The sequence below is a fragment of the Lithobates pipiens genome, unplaced genomic scaffold, assembly GCF_037356315.1.
Source record: "Lithobates pipiens isolate NorthernLeopardFrog02 unplaced genomic scaffold, aLitPip1_a1.2 Scaffold_18, whole genome shotgun sequence".
In the NCBI taxonomy this organism is placed as follows: domain Eukaryota; kingdom Metazoa; phylum Chordata; class Amphibia; order Anura; family Ranidae; genus Lithobates; species Lithobates pipiens.
Window position 1 is genome coordinate 30,754,500 of NW_027507758.1, and position 13,590 is coordinate 30,768,089.

The 13,590-nt window shown below is 46.6% G+C and overlaps 1 protein-coding gene across 8 annotated transcripts in view; it reads left to right on the forward strand.

Annotated features, from left to right (window-relative positions):
* The window catches only part of CCDC88A (coiled-coil and HOOK domain protein 88A), a 325,195-nt gene that overhangs the window by 192,492 nt on the left and 119,113 nt on the right, over positions 1–13,590 (forward strand). For 7 of the 8 annotated variants that reach the window (XM_077485516.1, XM_077485518.1, XM_077485521.1 and 4 more), the window contains exons 16-17: positions 891–1,018; positions 12,132–12,273. In XM_077485516.1, coding sequence (XP_077341642.1) covers positions 891–1,018; positions 12,132–12,273 — 270 coding nt within the window. The remainder of the gene's footprint in view (positions 1–890; positions 1,019–12,131; positions 12,274–13,590) is intronic. The other variant, XM_077485515.1, reaches the window with a different exon arrangement.

Here is a 13,590-nt window from a genome sequence, read left to right on the forward strand (position 1 = left end):
TGAGTTTCTGCCATGTGATTGGCTGATTAGCAATTTGTGTTACTAAGCAATTGAACAAGTGTATATGCAGGGCTTTTTTTTTCAGCGAAGACATGGTGGTACGCAGTTCTGGCACCTGAAGAACTGAATGTATGTACTGGCAAGGGGTACTGAGATGTGCTGAAGAGTCTATTGTTCCTGGCTGCCTTGCTGCTGAGTCATCCATTTTTGATGGGGGGGGGGGGGGGCAGGGGAGGGGTGTGTAGTGTTGCTGGAGGGATCTATTATAGCTGGTGGGGGATCTATTGTTGCTGAGGAAGGGGGGTCTTCTGTTTCAGGGGGGTCTATTGTTGGGGGGGGGGTCTACTTTTGAGGCTGTCTGCTGGAGGAGGATCTATTATAGCTGGGGAGGGGGTCATTTGTTGGACGATTTATTGTTACTGGTGGGGGGGATCTATTGCTGCTGGGGGGGTAGCGTTTATTGCTGGGGGGTCAACAATAAACGTTGTATGAATTATTTAGCACCACAAAATGATACTTGGTTCTGTATTCTTTAAAACAGATGGTACTGGGAGGTGGGCAAGGGGCAGAGACAAGAGACCGTGCTGGGAGATAGGGCGCAGTGACAAGGGGTGAATGGGGGGGGGGGGGGGGGTTACCTGAGAAAAAAGCCTGTGTATATGTATAGATAGTGTAGGAATCCGGAATTTTCACATAATGTAGTAATGGAACCATGGTTGGGATACATGGGAATACATGAGCACAGTCTTGTGGCAAATCTTGTGCCTGACAATCACTGCCTGTTTGCCATCACCTTATAGTATCCACTTACCAGAACTTGTCTGATCTTGTTATCTTTTGCAATGAAATGACTATTGACTTGCTTGTTTTTCTTTCTTTGTAATTTTCAGGACTTGGTAAATGAGAAGCTGATGACCCAACAAACCAATAATGAGCTGGAAAAACTAAGCCATGAGCTGGAAAAGATAGGTCTAAATAAAGAGCGTCTCCTACACGATGAGCAGACCAGTGATGACAGGTGGGTAGAAGAGTCTTCCAAGTGTTTGCAGTCTCTAGGATTGTCCTTAACTATGTTATCGATGTCCAAGCCACAAAGGTTTTACATCTTCATTTACTTTTCACTTTGTAAGCCTTTGCCTCTTGCCATATGCGTTGGGTGCTCCCATCAAGCACAGTTTTACTTCTTTTTTCCACCTATATTATTTTCTAGAAATAGGCTTGCAACCCAAATAGGGCTATGGAGGGGTTATAGAGGTACAGGTGCAATGAGGAGCCAGGAAGCAGGGTGCTGACGTAAGATCTGTTTTTTATGGACAGGAGATGAGATAAATCTAGTCTGTGCATTGCTCATTAGGTTTCATGCAACCAAAGCTTTTACACCTTCTGTAACATCAGGTGCGTAGATAAGGGGGCGGTAGAGGGGTCCAACAATCCTCCGCAACCCCTACCCCCAGAGTATCTGCGGCACCTGAGCATTGAAACTGGGTGCAAACCATAAGTTTGGCAGCCGCTGCTACTGCCACCGGTCGGGTCTCAGAGACCGGCGGCAGCAATTTAGAGAGAGGCGGGGCTCTTTCTGTTTCCTCCTCAGTCTCCGGTAATGTGGCACAGCCAAAGGAGGACTTTCACTCAGTGAGCTCACTCTGTGAACTGTCTAGTCTGGTTAGGGGGTTTCATGGAGGGGAGAAGATCTGTACTAGAAGTATAGAGCTGTACGCTGGGGGGGACAGGAGATCTGTACTGGAGAAGATTTTAGCTTGGGAGGGATAGTCCTTTTTGTTGCACTATGTCTACTGACCTGTGTGTTAGTCTCCTCGCATTGCTGACCCCTGTTAGACTCTTGCTTGTTGCACAGTAATTAAAGAATATACTTTGGGCTCAATGAATGTGCCATAAATTAGCATGAACACGGAGCAGGCCCAAGTTTTAAGTCTCCCCATTGTTATCACAATTTTGCCAACCCACAATTCACCTGCATGTGCCCAAGTTGACTTACCTGTCCATGGATCCAGCATCGTCCTCATCTGTGCCACTTATTCACCAGTCTTCGGGTTGCCGGTGCCTGCATGTTTAGTATGGGAAGGCAACTTTGACTCCTTGTAGCTTCATGGCCGGATCCCATTACGCATGTGTGAGCCACGCTGTACTTTGGGAATGGTCCTGCAGCCTTCGAGAACTGGGGGGGGAGAGACTGATGGAGGGCTGATTAGTGTTCTGGCGGGGGGGGGGCCTCCCCTGTCAGAACACAACAGCTGGGGGGGGGATAGCTGTACTAATATCAGACGGTTAGTACAGTGGCTCTGACTGGACCTGACAGTTTTTTTTTTTGGTTCAACCCACTGTGTACCAGGCTTTACCCTTTAGGTCAGGGGAGGGCTGGCAGCTTTAGGCCTGGGGAGCAAGTCCAGTCAAGTGACCCATTGAACCAACCAAGTTAAGCAACTAGTGAGGGACTACAAGTAACAGCATGAACCCCTGAGATCTAAGGATGTGACCCCCTTAGATCATTAGATCTCATGGGTTCTTCACTAGTTGGTTGGGGGATAGGGACAGGGGTGTGTGACACTTCCTGAGTTCTGAGGGATTCATGCTGGGACCTGTAGTCCTTCACTTTTGGCGGGGTAAAAACCACTACAAGTCCCAGCATGAACCCCTGAGATCTAAGGATGTGACCATCTTAGATCTTGGGATAATGCTGTGACCTGTAGTCCTTCATTAGTTGGGAGGGGTGACACTTCCTAAGCTCTGAGGGGTTCATGCTGGGACCTGTAGTCACCTGTAGTCCTTCACTTTTGGAGGGTCACATCCCCTCCAAAGTAGTATATGGACAGGCTAGGGTTGTATATGGACAGGCTAGGGTAGTAAGCAGACACTGGTGTGGCTCATATTCTACATATAAGAATAAACACACAGTTTCATGTGGGACTGTCACATCAGTCAGGTGACTTCTTCCACCAGTCAGGTCCCCTCAGCTGTATGACCCCCAGTACAGAGCCCAGATACTTCTCCCCTCCAGCCTATTCCCCCCAGACAGGTTCCATTCACTTTTTCATGGAGCAGGATGCATCCTGGTGGCTTCTCTGCTCTGTCCGGTGCTGACAGCATAGCCTGGAACTCGGGTCAGCTCTGTCAGCTCTCCACCATATCACTCACAGCCCCGCCTAACTGGTGAGTCACACCACCGAACCCCACCTCTAAATACCTAGCAACACGCCCCGGAGAGGCTCTGGCAGGGTTTTTAAGAGGCAGTGGTGGATCTGGGAGCCACGTGTCCCAGGAAAGAGAGGGGAGATTTCTCTTTACTTCCTGTCCCATAGCCAAAACAGGAAGTGAGAGGAAGTCCCTCCAAAGTGAAGGAATCCTTGGTTGTCACCATAGCTAGTGTCCCTATTTGAAGCTTTCTCCTCTGTTACTGTTCTGAGGACAACCCAAGATTTGGGATTTTCTTTTGATGATAATGTTAAACAGGACAAATAGGGTGAATCTCCCTAACGAGGGCACAGATGGCAATAAAAACTTGCCAGGTGTTCTAAGGTTAAACCCAAATGTTGAATCACTCCCATTAAAGCGGAGCTCCACCCGAATTCCTACTCCTATGCCTATGGGATTATCTTGTTCTCTAATCGCTGGATATCCCCCTTACCTTGCTGCCGTCATCTTGTGTTTTTTTTTTCTTATTTTAAATCTCCTGCTCCTGGAGGTTCCCGAAAGGGGCGGTGCTGCTGCGGATATGGACGGGGCTTCAGCGGCAGGTCAGCGCTTCCTGTCGGCCGCACTGGCTCCTGGGATCGTTTTTTTTTATTTCCCAGGAGTCTGTGCGGCGCCCAGGCTCGAGTTCTCGCGCGCATCTCAGTTGCCATCACAACGGGGCAGGACTTCCTAAGACGCCGCCCGTTGTGATGGCAGCCTGAGTTGTTGTCTGCGCTCGAGTGGTTTAATCGGCGCATTCGCGAGATCCGAGATTATACGGGCGGTGCCTGCTGGGACAATAACAGCACAGTGTCCCGGAAGACGATGCCTGTGGGCTTCACATGCCCACAGGCAAAATGGAAAACGTCAGGAGACGTTTTTATGAAGACTTTCGAATACCGAAAAATGGCAGCAAGATACTTAGCAAAAAAGAAAAGTAACATAAATAGAAAACGTAATTCTTTCAATTAACCCGGAAAAAAAACGGCGGTGGATCCCCGCTTTAACTCTTTGGAAATTGAATGAAGGTTCTCAAAACAACAATTTTCTAACTAAATTCTATAAATGAAGGCCAGCTTTATACCGACCTCTCCAAAGCATGCTAGAGTATTGAACAGAGCTACAGCTCATGAAGCCACACACAAGGCAGCCTTGCTTCATGACCTTTTTGAGTGAAATCATACCGGGTATATGGCATTATTTGCATTCAGATAATAAGATTAGTCATTGTTCTTGTGGGAAACCATAAGAGAATTCTGAATGGAGTCGCAGACTGGCAGACTCCATCAGTATAAATGTATTTACTCATCAAGCCCTGGCTCAGTCTCTTTGAAGAGCAGTATTGCCCCAAGGACACATCTACAGGTTATCACTCATACAGGCCCCCCTAGCGTGCCCACCATTCAGAAAGCAGAAGTTGGACAGAATACAGTCTTTGTTTAAAAAGAAAGGTGAAACAAAATGAAAGGGGACGTGTTGTGAAAGCTTTAAACAGCGTTTTAAATCAAATACTGCCAGAGAAGTATGCAATGAACAGCTGTTGGCTGGTCGGTAATTATTTGATCGCTGTCAGAATTCACACATTTTATTATCTCAGTTATGGAAGGAGCAATAATACAAGCTTGAACCTGGTAGACGTCAGACGTAAAACAAACATCGCACAATGCAACTGAATGGACATCGATCACAGGTCTATGGGCAGAATGCATTCCTTCTGGAAAGTCCCTAGCTCTAATTCCAGGGAAGATTTAAGCGGGCAGGGTAGATTATTATTTTTTTTTGTCATCAAATTATCAGTGTTTGAGTTGAGAGTGGTTTAATATGTCCAATTTTTCAATATATAGAAGCATTTTCAGATCCTTCCAGGATTTTAGGATATTTTTTTTTTGTTTTTTATTCTTTATTTTTATATTTATTTTATTCCTAATTTATATCTTATTTTATTATACTTTATCATACTCTAAAATGCTCTAAATCACTTGGTTAGAATATGTTTTTGACAAGGAATCAATTGTTAAAATGTAAAATGGTCAAACGGTTTATCCATGCGTAACAATTACTATTATGTTAAAGTGGGGTGCCCCTTAACCCCACCCTGGAGCAGTTTTACAAACTGCCTGAACCCCATGCTTGGACTAAATTCAATATTAGAACAGTAGACCAGGTGATTTCTGACCAATCGCTGGCTCCACTCCCCAAGTTGATTTCTGAATTCAACGTCCCGCAGAGTTATTTTTTTAGGTATCTACAACTCTCCCATGCCTTCAGGTGCCAGTTCTCCAGCTCTCCCCCCCAGGTTGTCCAATCCGCATTGGAGGGCCTCCTCAAGTCCAGTTGTGACACTAAGCCCACCTCAACACTTTACTCCCATTTGATAATGACCTCCCTCCCTACTTTGGGGAAACTTAGAGATAAGTGGATGCGAGACATTCCCACCTTTGATAACGATGATTGGGATGACATGTGGGACTTCCCCTTCAGATCCCTGGTCTCCCTGAGAGATCGGCTGATACAGTTTAAGATGGCCCACCGAGCATATTTCACCCCCTACAGACTGCACAAAATGAACCCCGCCTCCCCGCCGGGATGTTGGCGTTGTGGGACAATACCGGGGGACTTCATTCATATTTTTTGGACCTGCCCAGCCATTGTTGACTATTGGAAGGAGATACTAGGGGTCATTACACAGGTCACCTCCATATCGCTCCCACTCTCTATAGAAACTTGCATACTGGGCCTGCTAGATCAGCTAATTCCCACTGTGGCGCGGCGCACCCTAGCTGGGCTACTTCTCTTCTATGCCCGCAAGGCCATTGCGCTCAGCTGGCGTAAGCCCACTCCTCCCCCTCTCTCCCTGTGGAAAAAATTGGTGAACGACAGCCTGCCTCTCTACAAGGACTGCTATGTTAATAGAGGTTGCCCGCAAAAATATGACAAGGTCTGGTCCAGCTGGCTGGCGGATGCCTCCACGGCCTCAGACCCATAGCCTACTTAACGCATTTTCGTTTGTAAATGAATAGGAATATGCACTAGTGGAAATGTTGTATGTCTGAGTAGCATGGTTTAGTCCTGAGTCATCCTACTGCACATGGAGTCGGCTCTTTGTGGCCGGTGAGATGCCTTGAATTCTCCGACATGTTTTTTCATGTAATGCACTGTCTTATATTGCAACTCTTTACACGTCACGCCTGTAACACTAATCGTGACCAATGTATGTGTTTTTGTTTTTGTTTTTGTCTGTCTTGTTTTGCTTTTGGTTACTTGTTCACTGTCTGAAATTCCAATAAACAGATTTGCAAAAAAAAAAAAAAAGTGGGGTGCCCCTAAAAAAAATTAAAAGTCAGCAGCTACAAATACTGCAGCTGCTGACTTTTAATAATCAGACACTTCCCAGGGTCCAGCGATGAGGGGGGAATGAAGCCCCCCTCTTTCCCCCGCTCCGCTCACGGCGCCGTCATTCATACTGTGGGCACTCGGCTGTGGCTTTACAGCCGGGCACCCACTGCACATGCGCGAGCGGCGCAGGGCGCCGTGATATTCCGCACAGTCATCTGGGACACGTGACAGGTCCCAGATGACTGTGCGGCGCAAGGGGAAGTGATGTCACCAGCCCGGGCAAGGAAAAAGGCAGACTACGAGGGACCCCCTAGCAACAGGTATTTAGAGGTGAGTAAAAAAAAATTTCCAATTTATTTTTTTAAAGAATTTTAAGCACTTTTTTATTTTTTGGTGGCAACACCACTTTAAGAGTACAAATCAGATGAACTGCACATACTGGATTTACCATTTTTCCAATATACGCGTTATTTGACACATTCTGTATGATAACTTCTTGTTTGTACAAATTACCCATAAAACAGTAAAAATGATGGAAATAATAAGTAAATTGGCAGTGTTCTTCTGAAATAAAGCTTGCTCTGGGGTTGTCTGCTCACTCCGTGCATAAATATGCACGCTCAGCTGACAGGAGCAGATCTGCTTATGAATCTATTGTTCCTATGAACAGCTGTTCAGAAGTCCTCCTGTCTTGCATCCATCAGGGATCTATGAAGTTGTTTTACTAAAAGCAAATAGGGGTTGATTTACTAAAACTGGAGAGTGCAGAATCTGGTGCAGCTGTGCATGGTAGCCATTCAGCTTCGAACTTCAAATTGTTCAATTGAGCTTTGAAAATAAAACCTGGAAGCTGATTGGCTTCTATGCAGTATACAGAACACTTATATGGTCACAGCCTAATCTTTCAGGTTTTTTTCTATTGTTTATCCCTACATATTTATCATATCAGCGCTAAGGCCTCTTATAAATTAAACTTCTATGCAGAGCTTCACCACATTTTGCACTTTCCAGTGTAGCACACCCCACGTAGGAGCTGCTGGTTAATTGGGATACCCCACCCTGCACAACCAGGCACACTGAATTTCCACAGACTCTCTTGAGTCAGGAAACAGTCCAGCACTTTTGTTTTTTGTATTTTATTGAGGAAATAAAACTTGGATGGGGATTAGGAAGATTATGGGATGCCCACTTGACGTTAAACAGCTATATACACCCCTCTTGTTTGCAGAAAACAGACTCCACTGGGACACGTACAGTAGTTTCTGAAAAACGCTCAGCCAGATCACAGCGAAAGCCCTTGACAGGCAGAGACCTTTTGTCCCTTTGGTGTGTAGGGAAAATGTCCAGTGTCCAGCTACATCCTTGTGGCTACTGATCCCAGTACAATCTCTTCAGGCGCTGCCTGCCTGGCTGCAGCTGCACCTCTCACTAGCCCTCCAGGCTACTTCCTACAGTCCTCCCAGACTGCCACACTCACCAAACACCTGACTGACCTCTACTGGAGAACTGAACGTGCTGGTTCTCTCCCACTGTCTTTACTGTTGCCTCCTTGCATCCAGGTTCAGGCCCCCCCCCCCCCCCCCGCAACTAGGGGGCACCCTCAAGGGCCTCCAAAAGCCTCCTTAGCACTTCTTCTCCATCTTCCACCCCGACCCTCTGTTGTTGACATGACCCCAGAGTATTTAAGAGATGCCAGCCCACCTGCTGGGGATTGGCTGGGGCCTTCATCAATACTCCAAGCAGCTCCTCCTAGACTCCACCTTCTGTTTCTGGAAGCTTCTCCAAGGTTCCCAGTACACACGATCAGAAAATCAAAATGAAAAATACCGCTTTTGAAGTGATCGTACGATAATCTGATTGTTGGTACACAGTTTTTGAGAGCCAATCACAAGAGTTCATCCAAAATTATCCGAAGGAACAAACAAGAAAAATGTTCTCGTACGATATCAGAATGTACGATTTTCATTTAATCAGTACAGTTCTTGTCTGAAAAAAATCAGAAGAGCAAGACTACGCATGCTCAGAAATGAAAGAATAAATTATAATATAATACATAACATCACTTTCGAAGTTTGTATTCTGTCATACAAGAGTTTTCTTAAAGCGGGAGTCCGCCGGGAGTTCCGCCGTTTTTTTTTTTTTTTAAAGCCAGCAGCTACAAATACTGCAGCTGCTGACTTTTAAAATAAGGACACTTACCCGCCCAGCGCGCCTGCGATGTCGGCACCCAAAGCCGATCTCTCGATCGTCTCTCGGGTGCTGCCGCCGCCATCTTGGTTATGGGAATCAGGAACTGGAGCCTTTCGGCTTCATTTCCCGGTTCCCTACTGCGCATGCGCGAGTCGCGCTGCGCAATAAGGATGGTCCCCGCTGTCTCTGGGATCCGTGTGTTTCCCAGCAGGCAGCGGGGGACTTTCGGAAAGGGGCATAGATTCTGCGGAAAGGGGCGTTCCTTTCTGCAGAATCTACGCCGGAAGTGGGTGCAGATACCTGTACTGTACAGGGACCTGCACCCCCCTCCCCCCTGGAAGGTGGCAATTGTTGCGCCGGAGGGGGGGTAGGATTCCAATGAGCGGAAGGTCCACTTTAGGGTGGACCTCCGCTTTAAGTTGAGTAACCTCTTCATTTTCTAAATGAGACTAGCATGCCAATAAAAAAAACGGAGGATCGTTCATCTGATATTCTCATCATGTGTATCAGGCTTAAAGGAGTTGTAAAGGGAAAAGGTTTTTTATCTTAATACATTCTATGGTCCCTAAACCCAGGGGTGTTCAAGGAAATTTGCCAGCATTGAGGATGACCAGAGGTCGACTTATTGGCATCCAGGTTTAACAAGAAGCTACAGCAATTTGTGTCCCAAACAAGGGATCCTCTGGCAATCGGAGCAGATGCTCTGATAGTTCCATGGCATCAGTACTCCCTGGTTTATGCTTTCCCTCCCATCCCTCTCCTCCCACATTTGTTGAGCAGGATTTGGAAAGAAGGGGTTCCAGTCATTCTGGTGGCACCAGCCTGGCCCAGAAGGCCCTGGTTCCCAGAAATTGTGAGACTGACAATAGACAGGCCATGGACGCTTCCACATCACCCCAATCTACTGTCTCAAGGTCCTGTATTCCACTCCAACTTACAGTCTCTCTAAATTTGATGGCATGGCTATTGAAGCCAGGGTGCTGAAGGACTTTGGCATCTCGGGACCAGTAGTATCTACCCTAGTGAATGCTAGAAAAGCTGTCACTAGAAAAATTTATTATAAGGTCTGGTAAATTTATATTGCTTGGTGTGAATCCAGAAAATGGCATCCTTGGAAAATACGTGATTGGGAGAATTCTCTCCTTTCTACAGTCAGCTGTGGAAATCAAATTGGCTTTGAGTACAATCAGAGATCACGGCCCTATCAGTATTCTTCCAAAGGCCTTTAGCCTCCCATTCACTGATCCAAACCTTTATGCAGGGGGTAGCTCGCTTGCTTCCCCCCATTAGGTCACCTATGTGTCCTTGGGATTTGAACTTGGTGTTGTCTGTGTTACAGAAACGACTTGACTAGAAGGTGTCGGAGTTGGCGGCCCTTTCATGCAGCAAACCATACTTGAGCCTTCACCATGACAGGGTCGTGTTATGACCTATTCTATCCTTTTTGCCCGAAGTGGTGTTGGCCTTTCATTTAAATTGGGACATAATTTTGCCTTCTTTTTTCTCTCAGCCTCGCTCAGCAGAAGAGATCCACTCATTGGATAATTGTCCGGGCAGTCCAGGTTTATTTGTCTAGATCTCCGGAGAGCCGAGAAAAGACTCCTTTTTTGTTTTACCAAAAGGACCCAAGAAGGGCAGGTGACTTCCAAGGCTTCCATTAGTCTGTCAATTGATCATAGAATCTGAAACACAAAGCTCCTCCCTTTAGGGTGAGAGCTCATTCTACCAGGGGTGTAGGAACCTCCTGTGCTTTTCGCCATCAGGTATCTGTGGCTCAAATTTATAAAGCTGCTACCTGGTCTTCAGTGCATACGTTCACAAAATTGTATCAAGTGGATGTTCGAGCAGCCGAGGATTCGGCTTTCAGCTGCAGTGTACTGCGGGCTGCCGTATAAGTTCTGATGGCTATTGTTTGGCAGTGTGTTTCCCTCCCCTCAAGGCTATTGCTCTGGGACATCCCAGTAGATAATGAATATTAGCTTGACTCTGCATCCCATGATGTATGAAAAAGAAAATAGAATTTTTTTGTCTTACCTGTAAAATTATTTTCTTTGATTACATCATGGGACACAGAGATCCCTCCCCTCTTTTTTTGAGAATTCAGTGCTTGCTACAAAACTGAAGTGCTTCCTGTGTGGGAGGGGTTATATAGGGGATCACTTCCTCTCTGAAGACCTTTGGTCTACCAATGTCCATTCACCTGGAGATGGAATATAACCCAGTAGGTAATGAATATTAGCCTGATTGTGTCTCATGATGTACTCGAAAAGGATTTTACAGGTAAGTATGATGAAAAAATCCTATTTTTTTCCCTCCTACAACGTTTTGGAGTGTCAAGCTACACGACGCTAAGGTCATAGTTGCCAACTGTCCCGAATTTCCCAGGACATTCCCAGGATTAGGACATTTGTCCCGAATTAATTTTGTCCCGGGAAATGTCCCGGGAAATTCGGTTTGTCCCGGGAAATTGAATTACCCGTTTTTTTGCCACCGGCCGCTAGAGGTCGGTGGCCGGCGGAGACAATGTCGGTGGCCAGTCTGTGAAGTATGTGGGGGGGCGGTCTGTGGCTGTCGGGGGGCCAGTCTGTGGAGTAGGTGGCGGGGGGGGGCGGTCTGTGGATGTCAGAGGGGCATCAGATGTAAGGAGGGGCTCCGCTGATGGACACAGATGTGAGGAAGGTACCTCTGATGGGGCACCTGATGTAAGGACAGACTCCGCTTGGGACACCTGATGGCATCTGGTGGCAGGCAACGTGGCTAGTGACGCGCTCATGGCTCCCACTGATTCAGCATTATGGTGAGTTGAATGATTTCATTTCATATTACAAGGTAATAATATAAATAATGCGCTTCAATCATCCTGACACCATAACAATCATGGCGCCGGGATGATTGAAGCGCCAACATCAGGTATTTGGAGTATCTTTATCTGCTGATTGTCAAACTCTGGAATACACATATGGCTATTGTGGTGTAGGATCGGGGGGCTGCTGTCCCTCCTTTCCCTCCCCCCCTCCTTTCCCTCTCTCCATCCCCCTCCTTTCCCTCTCTCCATCCCGCATTCATCTCAGACTCTAACCACACCCCTTTGAGCCACGCCCCATGTAAGCCACATCCACTATTTTACCTAAACCACGCCCATATTTACATTTTCTTATGCCACACCTATAAACGCATGCCCCGCCCCCTAATTATACCACGACTCCGCCTACTGCCAAAAAAGTGTCCTGATTTTTTTTTTTACAATGTTGGCAACTATGTAAGGTGTGAATGGGGCCTTATGGTAGTTGGAAGGTCAATCATTCTTTTACTACAGAAAGACTTTCAGTATTAGAGGTGAGCTGTCTTTTTCTTTTTTTTGTAATGGTTTTAGTTATTAGAAGCAGATAACGATGACATTATTTTTCTCCTCACAGCAGATATAAGCTTTTGGAGTCCAGATTAGAATCCACGTTGAAGAAGTCTCTAGAAATAAAAGAGGAAAAAATTGCCTCGCTTGAAGCCCGATTAGAAGAATCAACTAATTTCAATCAACAGCTACGCCAAGAACTAAAAACTGTGAGTTATTTTTATACTGCCGAGATTAGTTTCCCTGGCTGCTACTCTTCAGGAAGGAAAGCATGCAAAAGCCCCTTAAGCACTAGGAACTCTCAGCCCCTTAGAAAGTAGCACAAAGTATTGTATGTTGCATACTGGAGTATCTCCAACTCCACCGTAGACACTGATCCCAGTTCTAATGACTAAGAACTACCGGCCCACCTGGCTGCTGCCAAAGAGCTCCCAGGGCAAGGGAAAGGAAAGAGTTCAGCACAACGCTGTATTCCAGAAAGGCTTGTTACATGTGGCAGTCTTTTCCCTTGTAAGTCCCTGACTGTGTTGATGTACTCGCACCTCCCGCTGCTTCTTAGGTAAGATTCCTTTCAAACTGTACTGCTGTCAGGATCCTCCCAAGCCAGCCTGAAGAAGAACACCCCCCCCCCAGTGGGGGTTACCCTCTAGGGACACCAACCATCTCCTCAGCACTCCATCTTCCACCCAACTCCCCTGCCAACATGACTCATCCATATTTAAAGTGGTTCTACAGCCTCAAGGTATTTCACCTTAATGCATGTTAAGCATTAAGGTGAAAAACCTTCTGTGCTGCAGCTACCGACCCCCCCCCCCCCTCCCCTTTTTCTTACCTGAGCCCGATCCACTCAAGCGATGTGCATGAGTGCAGCGACTCTAGCCAATGTCTCTCTCCTCACTGGACAGATTAATAGCAGCGGGAGCAATAGGCTCACACTGTGGACTGTGGTCAATCAAATCCTGTGGCACTGGAGTGGGGACGGGGCCGAGGTCCCATTGTCAGTGTCAATGGACTCAGGAGGAAGCCCAGATGGCAGCTTTCTGTGGGGGCACCCGATAAAGAGGAGGGGCCTGGAGCGCAGGCGGGGGACCCCAGAAGAAGCGGATGAGGGCTGCTCTGTGCAAAAAGGATTGTACAGAGCAGGTAAGTATAGGCATGCTTGTTATTTTTATTTAAAAAAAATTGAAGGGTTACAAACACTTTAAGGGCTGGCTCAGCCACAATGCCAGGCCCACTGCCTGGAGATTGGCAAAGCTTCCCTAAGTATGCAGATCAACCGTCCTGGCCACCGTCCTCCAGCTTCTAGAAATTTCTCCAAACTTTTAGAACCAAGGGGAGGCACCAGAGACCTGCCTGTATGAGTCATCCAGCTTGACCTGCAGTAAACGCATGACCCAACCACATCTTGATTCAAGACTCATTTTACCATGAGCCAATACATTTTCCTACACTAATCTAGTAGCACACTAGAGGGAGCTACATGTGTTTATAATATCTATCACATTTTTATATTACAATTATTATCA